At 41.5% G+C, this 19612-nt stretch overlaps 1 protein-coding gene across 7 annotated transcripts in view; it reads left to right on the forward strand.

Annotated features, from left to right (window-relative positions):
- The first annotated feature begins 403 nt into the window (after nucleotides 1-403).
- KANSL1L (KAT8 regulatory NSL complex subunit 1 like) overlaps nucleotides 404-19612 on the forward strand; it is a 63475-nt gene continuing 44266 nt past the window's right edge. For 5 of the 7 annotated variants that reach the window (XR_005629753.1, XM_039728784.1, XM_039728788.1 and 2 more), the window contains exons 1-2: nucleotides 404-541; nucleotides 6927-8032. Coding sequence is in view for 6 of the 7 variants with exons in the window: in XM_039728784.1 (XP_039584718.1) it covers nucleotides 6957-8032 (1076 nt within the window). In the remaining variant the exon portion in view is untranslated. Of the gene's footprint in view, nucleotides 542-3441; nucleotides 3632-6926; nucleotides 8033-19612 lie in introns of those variants that run through there. The other 2 variants (XM_039728787.1, XM_039728786.1) reach the window with 2 other exon arrangements.

The raw sequence follows: 19612 nt of genomic DNA on the forward strand, positions 1-19612 counted from the left end.
CGCTTGGCTGCGGTTACTTCAAAGCCCGCGGGGAAACGGGGGCATCTCGCTCCGTGCCCGCGTTCGCCTCAGGGCGCTGAGGGGCAGTTCGGAGGGAGGCAGTGTGATGCAGGTGAACTTGAGGGCTGTTTATTGGCACTATGACTTGGACTGTGTGTGTTCAGGAGGTTTTTTTAGCTCTTTGCCCACGCTGGGCGTTAAGAGTTGGAGCTGCCGGAGCGGGGAGCGGCGGGGCTCCCTCCCGTCCCTCACGGCCCCGGCGCGCGGGGCGGTGTGAGGGGAGGGCGCTGTCCTCGCGTCAGGCGGGGCCCCGCCAATGGCGGGAGGCCACGCCCCCGGCCCGAGCCACGCCCTCCGGCGCCCCGGATTGGCCGCGCTCCTCCCCCTGAGGAGCGGGGGAGGCCCCGCCCCGCCGCGCTGCGCTTTAGCTGGGCGCGGACTCTTCAAGAGCGGCAGTGTGAGCCGTGGCGGGCGCCGTGCTGTGCGGGCTGGAGGCGGCGCCGGCGCCGGTGCCGCTGCGGAGAACCCGCCGGACGCGGAGGCAAGCGCGGGGCGGGGCCGGCGGCCGTGAGGCGGGGGCCTGGCCCGTGAGGGGCGGGGCCGCTCCGCGCCCGGCCCCGCGTGTTCCAGCCGGGATTTAAACAGCGGATGGAAACTTCCCGCTGGGAATTACTGTGTGTCCACGGCCACGCAGGGCTGTGCCTCCGGGGGGGACCCTGCGCGACACTTTCCGGACCGTGCACCGCTTGCAGGGTGTGCTTTAGATGAAGTAGTTAGCAAAGCTCTGGGGAGCAGCTCAGATCCAGGTCCTGGAGAGCCCCTGTGTGCTCCCGAGCTAGAATAAACATCCACTTTTTGCAAAATGAAGCATCTCCCCCCACCAAAAATGTATCAGTGACTGAGGTATTCCGTACTCCCTCTCTAATGGGAAGCAAGTTAAAAATGGGAATTTTCAATTTCCAGTTTGTAGTGTGAGCCAATTAAAAAAAAATCCAAATTCTTAAAGTATGCCTTTTGTCAAAGAGCAAATACTTCCTTTTTGTGCTAGTTTAATAAAAAAAAAAAAAACCACCCTAAAAATTACACAGAAAGCAGTCAGTGTGCCTTAGGACTCTCCTGCTGTGTTGGTCCATGGTTTGGAATCCTGGGGAATGTTCTGAGGAGCTTAAATTCCAGTCATCTTAATTAGCATCTTAAGAGCTGAGTGGGTCTCATTTAAGACCAGGTTTTATAGCTCGTCTTCAAATGCTGAAATTCAAAAGTATCACTGACATGTTGATATGGAATTTACGATGAAAAGTACCAGAAGTTATTGCAGATAGAGACATACGTGCAACTTTCTTGCAGAGGCACCTGTTGTACTACAAAAAGCATTTAACATATATTAAAAATCACTTCAGATGTTGCTTTGCAAATATGGTGATATAGACTGAAGAAGAATTAGTTGATGATGTGGTAGTAAACTTGGAAATTTTATCGATTCTATTTGCAATGTGAGCGAGTTAAAAAAAAATCCAAATTATTAAAGTATGCCTTGTGTCAAAGAGCAAATACTTCCTTTTTGTACTAGTTCAATAAAAAAAAAAACCCTAAAAATTACACAGAAAGCAGTCAGTGTGCCTTAGGACTCTCCTGCTGTGTTGGTCCATGGTTTGGAATCCTGGGGAATGTTCTGAGGAGCTTAAATTCCAGTCATCTTAATTAGCATCTTAAGAGCTGAGTGGGTCTCATTTAAGACCAGGTTTTATAGCTCGTCTTCAAATGCTGAAATTCAAAAGTATCACTGACATGTTGATATGGAATTTACGATGAAAAGTACCAGAAGTTATTGCAGATAGAGACATACGTGCAACTTTCTTGCAGAGGCACCTGTTGTACTACAAAAAGCATTTAATATATATTAAAAATCACTTCAGATGTTGCTTTGCAAATATGGTGATATAGACTGAAGAAGAATTAGTTGATGATGTGGTAGTAAACTTGGAAATTTTATCGATTCTCTGTTCAGAAGCAGATCTGAACAAGGAGGAAAACAAACCTGTTCAGATATTTTAATGAGTCATGGATTTTACCATAAATTAGTGATGATGAGTTCCACTTGAAGTGCCTCCTTCTGGATGTTTTTTATGGTTGAAACTTTGGGTGGTCTGCCTTAAATGGAGATCTCTTAGTGTTCAAAGAGAGATCCTTTGGGGTGGGGGGTTTTTTCTCCAAGTAGCAGGAATTTGTGCTTGTATCTTCTGGGGTGTACAACACCCTGGAGTGTTGTGTGTGGATAGTTGTGCCTGCACAGTGAGCACTGCTGAACGTGGAGACTCCCCACTAATCCTGTTTGGGCTTATGGGTTTTTGCCCAATCTATTAATAGAACAAAACACTACAATACTTAAATACACATCACGAGTAACCGGTCTGCTTTTGAAGTGAAAACAAAAGCTGCCTACTGAAATGATTTTTTTTTTTTTCACTCTTAAAGGCTGGTCCCAGGTGTGTTATTAAACATGGGCTTCTTTCCTTTTCCTTTCATGCTCCTATCCAGGACATGCCCAGTGGGACCAATATCTTTTTTACTGCAGACTACTCCATGAGAAAATGCAGGCTGTGCTATTGAGCTGCTCTTGCTATTCTTAGAAATCACCACCATCCTGTCGGTTTTCCAGAAATTGGGAGGGGTGATTAAAGGCTGAGGGATGCCTGCCACCAGGCAAGGCTTGCAGGAGCTGGCCAGGCTCAGGTCCCGCGTGCTGCACTCTGCTCAGGCAGTGCTGCAGCAGTGCCCCCCTGCCAGAGCACTTTATTTTTGTCCAGTGATTATCAGGAAGGCTGCCCAGGAGGAGCTGCCTGGGGATTACAGGACAAACAGCACAAAGCTGTAGGAAAGCAGGTTTTGGCAGTTGTGTTGCAGTTTGCTTCTGTAGCTGCTCTCTTTTCTGCAGGTTTCTAAGAGGCCTTAAAACAGGTTGAAATATTTTTGAGTATTCTTGCTGAGATTAATTTTGAGTGTTTCACCAGAGGCTGGCTGCTGTCAGGGACTTTGCTTTGCTTTAGAAATGCCATCTATGCAAGGAATAAACAGTGGAAGTTGGCTTATCTGAAACACTGTTTATCTGTGAATGAGCTGGAAACAGTCACATTAATTTAAAATGTTGTTTGTAGGCTTCTTCTGATTTCAAAACAAAAATAAATAATCGTAAAAATCTCCTTCTGGTCTTGAGGAATCTCATTATTGAGGAGAAAATTTCAGGTGTTTATGATGAGGAAAAATGACTCGATTTACAAGGAGAGAAGGCTGCTGCAGAGGAGCCCTTAAAAGCCTCATGCGAGTGAAGTTTTATTGTCATTGGAAACGAAAAGATCACAAACAAAAAAATCCACTAAAAGACAAAGCAATCCTCCCCCCAAGCAAAAATCCCCCAGAACACTGTCTGCAGTGTTGTGTAACCAAAGTGATAGTGTTATGCAAGGGGGAGAAGAGTCAAAAAGTGAAAGGACTGTAAACAAAAGCTGGGAAGGGAGGGAGTGCCACCCTGCGTGCTGAGTTGTGGCTGGGTTTGGTTGTGTTTCTTTTAACAGGGTGCTGCTAATCACAACATGAAGACACTAGTTTCAGGATTTAGGCAAATTCTGTTGAGGTAAGCCTGGTAGGGAAAGGGTATGAGGAAGAAGTGGGAAGACAAATCAGCAGAGGGAGAGGTAGAGGAGCTGGAGCCACTGGGGGTTAGGAACCTGTAGCTGCAGTGCTGGAGGGGAGCAGGGTGCAGGTCCTGCTGTGCTAAACTGCAGTTCCCAGCTAGATCCTCCTGGGTGATTAAGGCATTAGGGAGGATAAGCATAAAGTCACTTTAAACATCAGTTGCTTTACTGTGTTTGTCTGGTACTTGTTTCTTCCCTTCCCCAGTACTTATTTAATGTCAGTTTTTCTTTTTACAGTACTTAGTCTTTCAAGTGGAGTGTTTATTCAGTAGATGAAAAGCGAACTGTTTGCCAGTTTAGCAGAATTTCAGCTGTTCTGGTTTTGAAACCTCAAGTAACACACAATGGAAAAAAAAAATCTGTGAAATGGTTTACCTATGACAAAAAAAGATTTTCCCAGAAGGAAAATACTTTTCTGGTATACCACTGTGCAGTACTTGTCTTCCCTCACTCTTTGCCTTTATTTTTACCTCCCCTCCAAGATATTGGTTTTGCTCTGGAAACTCCCTTCCCATATGGGTGGAATTAAATAATTTTTGCAGCTTCCTGCCAAAATGAAATAAAATGTGTAAAAAAGTAATTTATGTAACTTTTGTCAATCCAAGTACTTGTACTAAAATTTGTTTATATTTTTTTGCAGCAGATACTTTGTTTTGCTGCTGTACCTATGACACTTTGTGTGTGTGTGAACTTCTTGGAGAAATGCCAAGGTCTGGACACTGTGGCAGTACCACCAGCTTTTATAAGTTCTTTTTTATGTCACTGTAGTGAGATGAGCACACCTGAGTATCTCACATTGTCTTCAGAGCAGAAACATTGTATTACATTTCCAAATTGCTGAGTAAGGGATTAATTGAGTGATTTCCCTCTTAAAAAGCATTTTACTTATTTTTTAGCTGCTTTGCAGTTTGGGCATACTTGGTCAGGCACTCCAAATGAATGATTTGTCAATGTTCTTTAGTTCAGTGTTTGTGTTCCATATGAGGGTGTTTTCATTCTTCCCTCTTTCCCCTAGAAGAGTTAAAAATAAGTCCCCCAGATGGAAAAAAAAATAGTAATGGTATTCATTGCAATTTTGGAAATTTGAAACTGTACCAGAAGGGTATGTGGTGTTTGAGGGAATGTGATGGAGTTAAAACACAGCACTATAAAGCTTTGTGCTGCCAGTTCTTTGAATAACCTCCACCTTCATACAGGTGTGCAATCCACATCTCCAAAGTACTTTTTTACCTGAACAGCTGCAGTGTGTGGATGTTTCCTGGGCTTCAGGAGTAGCAACCTGTGCCTGTTGAGCCACCCAGACTAACGGAGGTGGATGGTGGAGTTGGAAGAGTTATAAATACATTGCTAGGTGCATGCACCAGGCTGATGGTGCTCTTCTTGGAGAGCTTCTTGGAATTCTCAGGGAGAGGTCAAACACAGGGGCTCCTGAGCTCACATTAACCCCTCAGAGGAACTGTTCAGTTCTCTCCCCTTACGTTTTAGCCATGCACAGTTGTTCTGACTTGCTGTAGTTGTTTGCCATTATGTTAGGGGCAGGGAGGCATTGTTGTCTGAATTCACACTCCTTCGGATTCACAAATTTGCAGGCCTGCTAGCTTTTACCAGAGGAAAGACAAGAGTCAGCCAGGTGCTGAGAGCATTGCTGAGTCACCAGTGCCTTTAGGATTTGGGTCTCCACCTCTCAACAGTGTATTCCCCTGTCTGATCCCAGAATGGGGTTCTTCCTGAACAGCTCTCCACTGGGAGGACTTTGTGCTGAGCTCCTCTTAAGACTGAAGTTATTGGCTTATTTGTAAAGGTTAAAATCCTGGGGACTTTAATGGTATCATTTATGATTAGCAGTAGGACCACCAAACCTTGTGCCAGTGATGCTAGGAGGGTGATGAAAACCTTATGGATGAAGTACACATGAGCAATGAAAGGTGAACAAAGCATACAGACAGTGGTAAGGCAGTACTGGAGCCTGTGGCTCTCCGTGTTTTGCTTCACGTTTTGAGGGTTAAGGAGCAAGTATCCAAACTGATATTTCTCAGCACCCTAGGTTTCCACATCTCACTTGAATGTTTGCACCTTCAGTATAAAAAAACGTAGTTTATAAACAAGCTAAGGCTTCAGGCAGATCTTTTCTTAAGATCCATATGTGGGAGTCTCAGAATCATTGACCCCTTATGGGATCTGTGAACTGAAAGTTGCTGAGCTAGGCAGTTGCTGTGCAGATCAAGGAAACTGGAGGCATGAAAAGGAGGGCAGTGGAAGTGCTGCTCAGCTAGTACACAGTTCAACAGAATTTACTGTGCCTTTGCTGGGCTGCACTCACATTTGCTACTGCTCATATGGTTTCTAGTTTTGTCACTAGCTTCTTAATGAAGAGCTGAGAGGAACTTACCTTTCAGGCTTCTGCAGGCCATGTTCAATTAAGTCATTCATTGGGTTTATTTAACCATCTCCTAAACACAGCTGTAAGTACTTTGCAAGTGATTCCTGTGTGGAGTAGATACAGTATGTCTTGGCAACATAGCTGCTGACAAGAAGGGGTGAAGGTTGATATTGGTCTTTAGATCCCAGAGTCTGGGAGCCCTTTGTTAATTGGCAAACCACAAGCAAATGATTTGGCAAGGAGAACTGCTCATTTCTCAATTTGTTATGAAAAATAATCTGTATTATTACACAGACAGTGCCTGATGAATAGAGTGGTATCCAAAGGCACAGGAAAGAATTTTTTTGGTAGGAAACTTCAGAACATAGAGGTTTCTATTTTGAAAGCATTAGCCTTGTTGATTGGTTTCTAATGTGTATTTATAAGAATACATAATAATTAATCAAATGCCTTCTTTATATAGATTTACAGTAAATATGTTTCTCACAGTAGTGCCAGTCACATTGCCCAAGGTCATGTTTTTCAGTTTAGGCAAGGTTAGATGACAGACCTGAACTTTTTGGGTCTTATTTCTCAGACTGATAGAATCAAAAATGAAATGAGGTATGAACATTTATTCCCCTGAGATGTAAAGGCTTTCATTGCACACGGAACAGCCTCTGAATGAAATAAAGAAAAAACAGAAAGGGTGTTCTTGTTTGACTTGGGAGGTGACATAGTCTGTGTTCTTTAGATAATGTCCTTTTTTATGGAATTTTTGAATGGCGTTGAGAGAATGAAATGTCTAACAGAGTTGTTGTATTTGTACTGTGTCATGAAAATGAGAAAATTTACATGGCCCATGTTATTTTCAGGTTTGCTGTAAACTACCTACCGTAGCTATAATGACACCAGCTCTCAGAGAGGCAACAACAAAAGGTCATGGTATCCACTTGTCACCTTCTTTGTCCTCTAGAGCTATGGAGTCTGATACAGCTTTGTGCATGGAAAATTCCAGAGCAGTGGAAGAGAAGATAAAAGAGGACTCCATCGCACGGATTACTTGCTCAGTCCTGGGGTTCCCCACTGCTGAGCCCAGCCTCAGGAATGATATCTTCAGTGTGCAGCATTTTGGTTCCCCACCATCCTCCAAGTGCTATCAGTCTGTCTTGTTAATGAGTACAAATTCTGCGTTTAACAGCAAAACTGGTAAGCAGACGAAAGCAGGAGAGCCTGGCTGCTCCAAGATGAGAAAGTCATTACATAATGGGGCTGACACATCATTTGGTCATATTAGTCACTCAGGACCTGAGCAACAGGTCAAAGGGGCAGCGTTTTCAGAGACCACATCTCCAAACTTGGCAGGAATGCAGAGACTTTCAGGTTCAAGTGTAACTGAATCCAGTAATGCAGAAGAAATGCAACTTTTAAATGGTAAATGGTACAAGAAGAATGGGGTTTTGGGTAGGGCTTTGGAAGTCTGCACTGAAACAATAAAAGGGGATTTATTACACCAAATTCTTCACGGGCCTTCAGAAGGGATTTTGAGCTGCACCCAGGAGGAGGTGTATGCTCGCTTACTCCAGTGTGTCACTAAGCAACAAATGGAAATCAGTCGCGCCAAAAGAACTCAGAAGCGTTTACAAATGCTCCTGGCAAAGCATGTTATCAAACACTGTGATCAGCAGCTGAAATGCTTTGTGAAACATCAGCTTCAGAGAATGAAGGTTTTCCATGAGCCAGCTAGATTTCTGAGCAATAGCTCCCTCAGATGCACTGAAGGCTGGCCGGAAAGCAACACGACTCCTTCGGAGAGTAGTTTGAGTGTGGATGTACAGAACGGAGTTAGCGTCGCACCAGGTGAAATCCGCGGCTTTGCACTTTCTACTGGAGGGCTGCTGTCTCGTGTGGAGAAGGACCTGGACTCTGATGCCACGTGTAGCAGCTCAGATGAAGATGGTGAGGAACAGACTGTGGAAGCGTAAGTGTTAAATTCCTGCTTAGACTCGTGTGCTTCTTAATTATAAATCAGGATGGAAGGGTCTAGACCTACAGATTCCATCTTGTGTGAGTGACCTCACTCAATAGATAGTCTGACTGAAATCAGCAAGACTGACAGTGTGAGCTGCGTTTGGCAGAAAGTAAGAACTTCTAATTAATGCATTTAAGGAGCAGTTGCTTTACTGGATTGCAGAGAACTAGAGTTTGTACTGCACTCTCTCAGTTTGCATTACATCAATATTGCTGATACTTGAATGGTGCTGTAAATCAAACAGTGATCGCTGTAAATACTTGGGGCCAGAATTAAAATAATTTCAATTTTACTCTGGAGTTATTAAGAATTAGTATTAGGATCTTGAAATACACTATGTAGTGATAAAGAGTAAAAATTAAAAATTACCATCTGATGCAGGTATCAAGCCATCCAGTATTTGGTGATTGGTATATTGAAAAAGTTTGGTTCTTTGACTTTTAATTTTAAAAATATTAATTTACTTCCTGAAGTCACTCTGCAACTATGAATGTAGCTAGGAATGAAGTTTTTATTATTGCTGGTATCTTTTTCAGGATGAACCAGAGGGCATGTCATATCATTAGCTAGTAGTGTGTTAAGTTGGCAGGATTCCTGTCAATACAAATTACAAATCAGTGGTGGGTAAGAGGAGATAGTAAAATTGCTTTCTGATGATGCTATAACATTTTTTCTTGTTTTTTTTTTTTAACCTCTACCATGCTACACTGTTAACACAATCTCTTCAGTCAAGAAATTTTAGAAAGCAGTGAAAGGACAGCTACTTTCCTCTTTCCAAAGCTGGAGAGATGAACATGTCTTAATGTTTGTTGGATATAATAGTCAGAACTGTGATGCACAGAAGAGAGCTGCACACAAATGCAGCAGCTTGGTGGGAACTTCATGATACCCACGTTTCTCATGGGCTCTTATAGATAGTCAGGACAAGGTTTGTGTTTACTGGTCTTTCCTTATACCCTCTGCTGTCAGAGAGTGTGTAGAAAAAATAAATTAAAAAATACTTAAAAACACTTACTTCCCATTCTGCTTCCTGAAAAGCATAATGCTCAGAAGAAATCAAGTAAGCTTCTGAAACAGGAAGACCTTTGCCCTGTTACATATTTATAGTTTCAGTCCAGCAAGGCTGTATCAAATCTCTGCTGTGTTCTGCTAAGCTCTGTAGGTCTGGAAAACAGAGGAGAAAATGTTTTCATTTTCTTTTACGTATTGTCAGAATGGTAAATACTGTGCTGAACTCCAGCCAAAGCATAATGACTTGCCAGATAAGTTAGAAACACCTTAAATATTTGAGTTTGCAAAATAATTATTCTTTTTAAATATTTTAATAAAATTCATCATTTGGGCTCTCCCCAGCATAGGAGAATCCACATTCTCCTAACTGATATACTTGAACTTCTAAGTAATAGCTCTGCCTCTAGGATTCTTATCTTGTGATTACATGAACTGAAAAAGAAAACTCTTGAGAAATTCTTGGTTCTTGAACAGCAATGGATAATGTAAAACTTGGACCAAAGTTTTGTGTGATGGTTTCCTTTTTTCTTCCTGCCAGGGACACTTGAATTTCTAACTCCCCCTGCCAGTCCTTTACCTTTATTCCTTCTTGTGGCTTTTAGCAGTTTTCTTTCCACTTAAGGCTCACTCAGTTTACTTTGTTGCACTGATGAAAAAATCCACGGAGGATTATGAAGTGCAAACCCATCACGTTTGGCTCAGGAAATCCCCGAGCTGCTATTGCTGGGAGCTGAGGGAATGTTCGTATTGCTGGGGAAGCACTGCTCCCTCCGTGCCTGCACTGGTGTAACATTGTTATCTCAGCTCTTGCTGGGAGGCAGAACTGGGTAAGATGATCTGCGCTCTGACTCAGTGTGGCCCTTTATTTTGGGTTGTTTATTCTTCTCTCTTTCTTTATGTTCTTGCTGATGAGCAGTTGTTCAGCAGCAGCGGCCTTGCTACATTGGCAGGGAGAAAATCACTGGTGTTTGAGGTGTGCTGCTGGGCCAGCAAGCTCAGAGTGCTGCCTGATTTAAGCAAAAGACTTGTCTGTGTGCCTAGGCTGAGGCAATGCTTGAATTAACAGGCAGTGGGGACAGGCTGTCTCTTCTTTGAATTTATCATTATCTTCAGCTCAAAATGTTTTTCTTCATTTCTCCAAGCTTCCTGAGATTTGCCTTTGTGGCTAAAATGCTGCCCTTTTTCTTGGAGGTAACAAAGGTAAATCAGTTATTCACCAGTTCAGCTGGTGAGAGCTCCTGTTTCCTTGCCACTGTAAGGCCTTCTGGACTGCCTTTCATCTGGACAAAAGAAACAAAGTTAATATCCATTTTTATTTCTGCTGAGTGGATTTACATGCTTTGAATTGCCTTTCTCTCCTTGGGAATTGGCTATAAGTGCTTTCCAAAAGTAATGGGATCGTGTAGGTGAGACAATACTCATTTCCTCACCTGTATGGAAATTTTTATTTTTCATATGTTTCATATTTTTCATATGATGGCTTTTACTCTGAATTTCTCTGTGATAATCTTCATAATATTTAACTGTAGTTACTGTAAGGTTCAAATAATGTAGTGATGAATGGAAAGAATGTTTTGGTTGTGCTCATATCTCAGTGTACTGATTGCATTTAACCTGAGAGTATAATCATGCTGGTGACTGATCATTGTTGTGACTGTGGCGTTTCTCATTCTTTTTGTGTGGGGAGGAGGTATCAATCCAATGTGCAAGGCAGAGGAACCTGCAGTTACCATGTCTGCCTGAGAACAGTCTGTTTCCCATCAGGAGGGAGAAGTTGATTCCAGCTCCAGTTCCTCGTGCTACATAACAAACCTGGAGTTATTTTTAGCCTTTTGAACCTGTTCATTCTCATTATCCTGAAAAGAGTTTTTCCCAATGAGTATTGACATAAGCTCTTCTGAGCTGTATCTCAATGCTTTGTGGCTCAAGTAAGATTGTCTTTATCCATCTATTTCAATACCTTTGTTGTTCAGTTGCAAATAGCTGTTGTGAGATATTTAAACCATTGTCCCTGCATTACATAGATTCTGTCCTCAAGACAAGAGAGATCCTTGGTCTGCTGGTGAAGGCAATTCACAGTACTTAACAAACTTCTCTAGTTCCTAGAGTAATTGGAAAGGCTCATCTCATTTCAAGAGTTTAATCAAAACATATTTTGTTCTTTCAAGAGTCTACTAAAAAGAAATATGAAAAAACAATTGGCTGTCTTCAGGACCTTTGTCATTTTGCTGCTACTGTCAGCTCATGAATGTCTTTAACCTGACAGTTTTCATAGCACCACATTTCCAGCAGTAATTTTTGATGTATTTTAGGACATTCCACCCTTTGGGCATAGAGAGTTCTCTCAGGGGATGTGGTAGTCCTTCTCTGTAGTTTCTCAAAGGCAGCTTTTAGGTGCTGCTCTCTGGCTCACTGTTAGGTGTTAAAAACCAGAGCAGAGTGCCCAAGGAAGGCAACACAAAGCTGACCATGAGTAATTCTTTAGGGGTTCATAGCTAACACTTGATTTGCAACACAGACAACATTTCACCAGCTGAATTTACTTGAAACTTGTTGATCTTTGTGGTTCATGAAGATGAAAGATTATACATAGAAATTTTCATAGATTTCAAACAAGGTGAATTGGATGATGATGTGAGCTCAAAGGTTTTTCAATAATACAGCTCTGACAGCAGTGTGTATCCTGCTAGGCCAACTCCTCATTCTTATTGATGTGTTTTGTGTCTGTTCCTGATGTAGTAGGAAATACAGTACAAAGAACTCTGATGCTCAGGTAGTTGTTTGGGAAACCTTTAAAGTTGCAGAGTACAGAGTTTTGCTTCTATGTACACTACATGTGTGATCTTGCAGAATCAAAAGCTACATCCCTGTGGTTCTTTGAAGAAACAGCTGCTCACACCATCAAACAGTAGTACATGCATCTAATTGATTAGACAGAAAAACAGTTTGCAATAGATCTTTCTGCAAAATAAGTAGCTCTTCCTACTCATGACAAATCCTGTGCCTTGTTTTCCTAGTTCTCCTTTCCCTATCCAAATGCAATCCTTTTGCATGGCTTGGTGGGATTTTCCCTGTGAAATGTTTTCATGCCTTTCCCTCTGATTTCTGAAAGACATGTTTTACTGATTATGCTCCAGCAACCTCAAGCCTGACGAAGAGGCACTGTTATATTTTTCCATGCCCACAGGATTTGTTGTGCCTGGAAACTTTTATAATGAATGTGAAGAGATAGTAAATCTTTCTTTCTTTTTTTTTTTTTCCTCCTATATTTTTTTCCCCTTTAGATTGCTAGTTGGAAAGAGAAGAGGGGAAATCTGCTTTTAGTACAAACATGTGATGGGGAGGGGAGCATAAAGCAGAGAAAATACAGGAAGGAAGAAAACATTATGACTAGTATCTCCAGATCTAATCTGTTTGTTCTAGACTATTTTCCATTTTTCCTAGCATTTTTTCTTGTGGCTAACTGAGCAAGATCAATGCAGTTCTACAGGCCTGGCTATACATGGCACTGCTTAAGGGACAGGGTTTATTGGAAGTCTTGGAGCCACATTGTAAAGGGAAGCTGTTTGTTTTTGCAAGGTCAGGTCCTAATTTTCTGCACTGAGCTGTAATTTCACTTCATGCCTGATACGAGAACTGAATTATGAGTTTGGGAGGGGGAGGAAGAGAGTCTGCTAGGACAAAATGCTGCTCTTAGGCACAAACCCCCACTTGTTTCTGGTTTTAACTCCTTTTCAGTTTATAAGTCCAGGAAATGTCTTATTTGCATAGAAGATTAATATGAGAACTTTTGAATAAGTATAAATTCATTGGTGCAAATAATATGCTGATTTAAGAATGTTTTATATTGCTTTTTCAAGAATTCCATTTTCTCAATTCTTGGCTCCTATCACTAGGATGTGGGAGGAGAATGGAAGAAAAGATAGCTTTACATTACCTTCTGTTTTAACTCTCAGGATACATATTTTATCTCAGAATATACTTAACCTCACTTGATTGGGTTTCCATAAGATGAATTAATAACTTCTTCAGGGTCCCACATGCATTTGTTGTTTTGCCTTAGAGATGTCACGTGCAGCAATAAAAACTTGCTGTTGAGTAGGACTTTGCTCTCACAATACCAGAGCACTGCTCCTGTGAGTGAGGATCCTGATTTCTAACCTGTAATTACATTAATATTTTTGCAGCTGCTGAAGGCAGACTGAAAGGTTTTAGTGAAAGGCAGAAGGTTTGACAGGTTTTAACCTGCAAAGGAAACTTGGAACTGGGAATCTCAAATCTTTTAAGTTAGATGGGCGTTGAATTCATATTAAATAAAAACTTGGCATTACTCTTCTTAATAACTTTTTAATACACAGTCAAGATAGTGTAGTAGAATAGCAAATCTAATAAGCAGGCACATGTGTGTGCATATATAACCTTGTATGCTTAATTAAATTGGAGACAAGAAGAATTTGGTGCTTGATGTCAAGTGCTGATTAATCAGTGTTTTATGGCTAGCTTTTTTCTTTCACTAAGCTGAGAAATGTGTTTGTTTTAATTAAAATACTTGCCTATAAACAGCAATGAACTGTCTTTATAACTTCTTGTAAAGCAAGGGCAGTGTTATTTTGGTGTATAGCTAGCACTGATTTAGTGAGAATCTACTTCAAAGGGATACACCCAGTGCCTTTGAAAATCAGCATACATGGGCCTCTGATACAGGAAATAATTTAAGTGCTTTCCTTTTCACATGAAGTAAAAAGTGTGCATAAAGACTTCCCAAAATAGGAATGCTCTCCTGTAACAGGGTTTCATTCATACTGCTAAATATGGGTTAGGAATGTGATGTTAGATGTTGGATTTAAATATATTGACCTGTGCTCTTTTTTTACTGAAACAGCTGTAAATTATTTTATTCTCATCCATACACTTCGCCTAGCTCTTGTGAATTAAAAGAAGTTTTCTGTTGGGGAATTTCAATCAATTCAGTTTTCAGTTAGCAAACTTCTATTTGCTGATTCTGCTGTTGGAAAAACAAATAAACCTGAAGGTCTATGTTTGAATGTATGTGATACAAACTCCCTTTCTTCCCAGCCCATGGGGTAGACTGAGCAGCAGAGAAACTCAGTGAAATTCAATCCCAGACTCCTACTAAACCCCCAGATTCCAAACTGTTCAAACATACATTATGTTTCCCAGCCCTTGCTGAATGTAGGGGACATGGACATCAGTGTGTGGTGGTGTCTTTGCTGCTGCTCCTGCTCTGTCTCACCTGATTTCTCTGTCCTGGACTTCCCCACCTGGCACAGCCCCTCCTGTACTGCTCTGCAGGGCTGGAACCCCTCCACTACCACTGCCTGCTGCTGATTTCCAGTGCCTCTGGCATGAGCCTTCCAGGTTCAACTGTTAATTGTCCAAAATGTCTCAAAATGAATATGGTTCTTACAGATTTTACATTGGAATCTGATATTGTATATGCATACATATATATATACGTATACCAACTTACAAGATGGAATTGGAGCTGACATGAATACCATACCCACCTTTTCCTTGTAAGAATATACATACAAATTTTGAAATAAACTTCAGTGGCTGGACAGCACTGATATGCTGCTTTTGTGCTGTCATAATGTTCCATTTGTACAGATCTTGAAAGGAGTGTATTTTGTAAGTTTTGCCATTATTTTATGTTGAGCATGGGCTACAGATGTAGCACTACTTGGTTTCTTTTTGAAGGGCAGTTGTGTAATAGTTAGAGAGCATTTCTAGACCTGTGTTCCTAGTGTTTTGTTGTTAATCTATTGATGTTGTGCCATTTCAAAGGCAAGAAAAGAAGCTTGTTTCTAGGCAGCCCTGCTGTTCTTGAAGTTCCTTTCTCTGCATTTTAGCACTACCTGCTTCTCTGCTTCATGTTGAACTGATGGACAGCATGTTGGTGTGCTGGAGCAGACAAAAGAACCTTAAAAATTAATATTAAAATATTTTTAACAAAAGCCATTGGCAGATACTCAATTTACAGCATGTCGGGTTGGGTTTATTTTTTTATTTTACTAAGAGGAAATGCTGCTGGTTGTTTACCTTTTGCAGGTTTTTTTTTCTGGGCAGTTAATATTCAGGCTGACTCCACCTTCACTAACCCATTTGGCCTTTTATAATTAACTCAGCTCTAAAGAACTATGTAAACAGAGCTGGAGGTGAAGAGCACCTACCAGCTTGTGAAGCCAGCCATTGGAAAGATTCAGCACTCTAACAGATCCTTTATGAAGCTGCATTTTTAATTTATTCTGTCCCCAAATTGAGTTAACAATTCAGTGCAAGTATAACAGTTCAGTGTCTAATATAAAACAGCAGCAGTAGAGTGATCCTCTGCAGGAACCCTGTAGCAGGCAAATACTGTCTGTGACATCTCATCAGCTTGGAAGATGTGATTTCCCTGTCACATAGGGAGCATATATAGTGCACCAGTGAAATTCTTCTGAAATCTCTCCCTTTCTAGGGTATCTAAGCACAGAGACTTTCACTTTTCATATTTTCAGCCTTTTTTTTCTGAATATTGGTTTTTGTCTTTTATTCTCCCCACTGTCCCTTCTCATTTTGTGGAAGATGTAGAAATTTGATTCCGTTGCTGGTTAATTCCTTGCTACCTGATTTTTTCCCCCCATACATTTTCTCTTCAAGAGAAAACTCATAGCTATGGTTGATAATTTCAGGTGTTACTGCATAAATTCCTCAGGTCTGATGGCGTAGCAGAAGTGTTCAGCTGGGTACAGGTTTTTTGTTTGGGAAGATAAGATGTGTGTTATGTGTTGGTATCAATGTGCATTATTGGATGCAATTGTGAAAATACTGAACAGCCTCAGTGTATCAGAGATGGTGGAACCAGGCATGCATGCATGTCAGAAATTGTAAATATAATAAGCAGTTGCTGATGTCTGTAGATGATAGGGAGAACTATAACCCATGTTTTGGAAAGCTGTGTAGTGTTTCAGAGGAAAATGTCTGCCAGGTGAAAATTCCTGTTAAACACCAAAGGAGGTAGCAGCCTGGTAGGATCCAGAAGAATGACCTAGCTGCAGATCTTCACAGAGATTGCAAGCTAATTTTGAGCACCAGAGAAATTCCCTTGATTGATTTTTTGGAATAGGAGTGGGGTGGGGAGTACATGGCTTGGTTTGGTGTTGGTTATTCCAAAACAGCAGCACGCTGCTCCTGGATAGTCTGTGCAAAGGCTGGGAGTGAACTGCCACAGTTAATAGTGGTTTATTGTGTAATGTTGATGGGCCAAAATCGTTACAGTTTGGTTTTAATCTTTTTTGTACTCAGGAATGCATAGAAGAGATTGCATTCATAAAAGAGCACACACTGGTTTTTTGAGTTATGTGGTTTTTAGGGGTTTAACAGTTAACTGATCCAGGGGAATTAATGCTTCAACAGCAACTGAAGTCAGTTCATTCTGAAAACAAACATTATGTAGGTGTTCTGGAAGAATTAGTCCTTGAGAGAGCATTTACGGGTCATTTAATAGTTGGACATATTTGTTCAGCTATTACAAGTGTTGGAGATTTTGGTTGGGAGTGGGCACACACTTTTATCTCATGACTGAAATCTAGATAAGGTTATCTAAAATACAAGCATGTCTGAATTCACCTAATTTGAATTTTTTATATAATCTAGTCTTCATAGGTAATGTCTTATTTACTGTCAGTGTCTGCAGAGAGAAGAAAAATGGATGTGTTGAATTCCTCCACCATGTTGCGCAAAGGTAAAATATTGGTATTCAGGAGAAAGGTAGCTTGCAAGAAAATATTGGTATTCAGGAGAGCTGGTTTTGGGCTTTGCCATGTGTAGTCAGAGAGCTGAGTGTAATGGTGGTGAAAAATAAGGGGCACCTGAGGAAGTTCACAGCTTCTCAGCTCCAGTCCTGGAGAGGGATTCCCACCACACTAGTGTGCTGTGGAGCATTTGTGATGGAATGCTGTGTGGAGAGTATTTTGTAATTTTGTACAACTGGGGGAGCTTCCCCAGAGAATTGGGGGATGAGTGATTTTTTTCCCAATGTTTAATGAAGTTTATGGTGAGTCATATGATGTCCGGATGGAACCTAAGACTGGAGAACCTTCTGATTTCTTCTTGCTTTTCAGTTTCTGGAGATCAGTCCTTCATAAAAACAATAAACTTCTGCCATTGTTGTCAGTGACTCCCACTAAGGAGGATGATCATCCTGAGGGTACAGTCACTCTGATTTATGGGCTGCTTCTTGCTCCCAAATGCTTCACTCTATGTGGTTGGCAATAGGCTTCTGTTAGCCCAGGGGTTCCCGGTGAGAGGAGACGAACCAGCAGGGATGGTGGAGGTCACTTTAGGGATATCATCTGAAAACTGGGTGCCAGAACAATGTGGATTAAACCAAAGGGAACACCACCTAGCACAAAGAGCAAAATACCCCACGCTGAGAGACTGAGCAGAAACATTATGAGGGGATGTCAGGGACAACTGCCCTTTGTATGTTCAATGAAGAATTTTGGAAGGTTTGTTTCCCCACCCACATCATGTGAGTGCCTTGCCCTCTGGCTTGTGTGCATTTAAGAGTATTTTTACTTGAAAATGCTGGTGTCTTTAAAGCCTTTTTGAAAGCTGTTATGGGTTGTGACATGATTTTTTGAGTTTTTATATGGGTCTGTTGCAAGCATGTTCCTTTCCTGTTTAGCAGGAAGCATCCTGTCATTGTCCCTGCAGACATGTCATGGCAGGGCATGGTGCTTCTTCTCACTGGGAGTTACAAAGGTGGAAAGCTTTAATTTTCAGCATATGAGATGACTTGTGGAGAAGCTTGCCATGGTCACAGAGCTGCACACTCTAAAATACTCTTTCCTGTGCTCCTCATAGCTGCTTGAACCAGCCTTCCTGGATACTTACTGTCAATCCCGGGTTCTGTGTGTTTTGTGCATTTTGAACACCACTGTGTTTCTCCATTATTTATGAACAGTTTTCAGGCTTATTGTTTTGTTTGCTTATAAAAATAAAATATGCCTCTAAGGTTTAAATTCCACCTCTTCTTGTCTCCTGTAACCAAAAAAACCCCAAACGCACACACAAACCCCAACCAACAGTGTGTGTAGCTCAGCCATTTTATCTTGGTTAGCTGCTCCATTTTTTCTCAGCTAGGTTGCTTGCATTTGTTTTTTGGGACAAGCTGGTCTTAGCTATTGGGAAAACATAAATCTCATCCAAAACCCAACGGAGGCACAGGACTTCTGAGAGTCCTGTTGTGTTCTGCAGTGTGGATTTGGTTATGTAAAAACAAGGTTTGTTCTCAGTGCTTCTCTTAGAGGGAAGGTGAGAGTTCCTAAGGGGTTCATCTATGCATTGTGTCCTTAGGTCTTGGCTGAAACCTCCCTCAGTTCCAGCAGCACCAACTGTAATAGCACTTAGTGCTCTTTGCTTGCCTCTTCAGTCTCAGCAGAAGCAAGCAGCATGAAATACTTACACTGCCTCTGCTGTTGCTGATGATCCCCAGCTGAACTCTCTCCCATACTTTGGGATGCCTGAATGTTTGCCCCAGCTATATTTTTGATCATACTTCGTTTGTATTTGTCTTATGCTCGTTGTGCCTTGTTTGTTCTGCTGCATTTCTTTTCTTTCCATCTAAGTGTGCAGGATTGACTTGTAGTCCAACCAAAATAGAAATGCAGGCTGGTATTTTTCACTGAAACAAGTTGCCCTGATGCAATTCCAGCGTGTTTTCTTAGGGCAACTTAAATGAGATGTTTTATTGATACAAAGTCAGTATTGCTGTGTTCTCTTCCAACTCTAATGGTCTTGGATGAATGTAGGAGGTCACCTGCAGATTTAGAGTCTTTGCAAGAGCAGTTAGTTTATATGCAAAAATAATATTCCACTGTACTACAGTACTGAACGTGAGGAACTTTACCAGTGTAGCAAGGTTTATACTGAGTTACTAGCAGAAGAAAGATTTTGGAATTCCTGTTGAGGATGTACGATCTTAGAGTCAAAAGCACACAGGAAGTGGGACAGACAGAAACATCTTTTTTCTTGTCTCATTCCCAACAGAAAACAAGAGCAGGAGCTTCTACTTTAGCACCTGCTTCTGACTTCCTCCTCCAGTGACAGGCCTGGTTATTTTTGTAACTGTGCTTGGTTTTTTGGTGTTTTTTTTTTTCTTCTCTGGGTTTGCAGAGTTAATGCATTCTCTGAAACCACCTTGAAACAACTTCCTTTACTGAGTGAATGTTAAGCTTTACTGTCGAGCAGGAAGAGATTTACCCAGGTTTGGGGGTTGTTTCAGGGTTGGTTTGGATGGTTTTTGTTGCAGAAATAGGTTATCATTTGTCACTTGAGTGACTGTACTACTTTGTGTGCGAACACAAAGGAGTGTGAGGATAGCTCATAGTGATTCTATCTTCCTTAGGAGTTACAAGCTTTGCTAAAAGATTTGTAGAGAAATAGGCTTAGAGGAAAAGATGGTTAAAAATAATGCAAGATCAAACAAATAGAAGTGACAGGAATGGGAGC

Source organism: Passer montanus, unplaced genomic scaffold, assembly GCF_014805655.1.
Source record: "Passer montanus isolate IOZ18808 unplaced genomic scaffold, ASM1480565v1 scaffold66, whole genome shotgun sequence".
NCBI classification, from domain to species: Eukaryota; Metazoa; Chordata; class Aves; order Passeriformes; family Passeridae; genus Passer; species Passer montanus.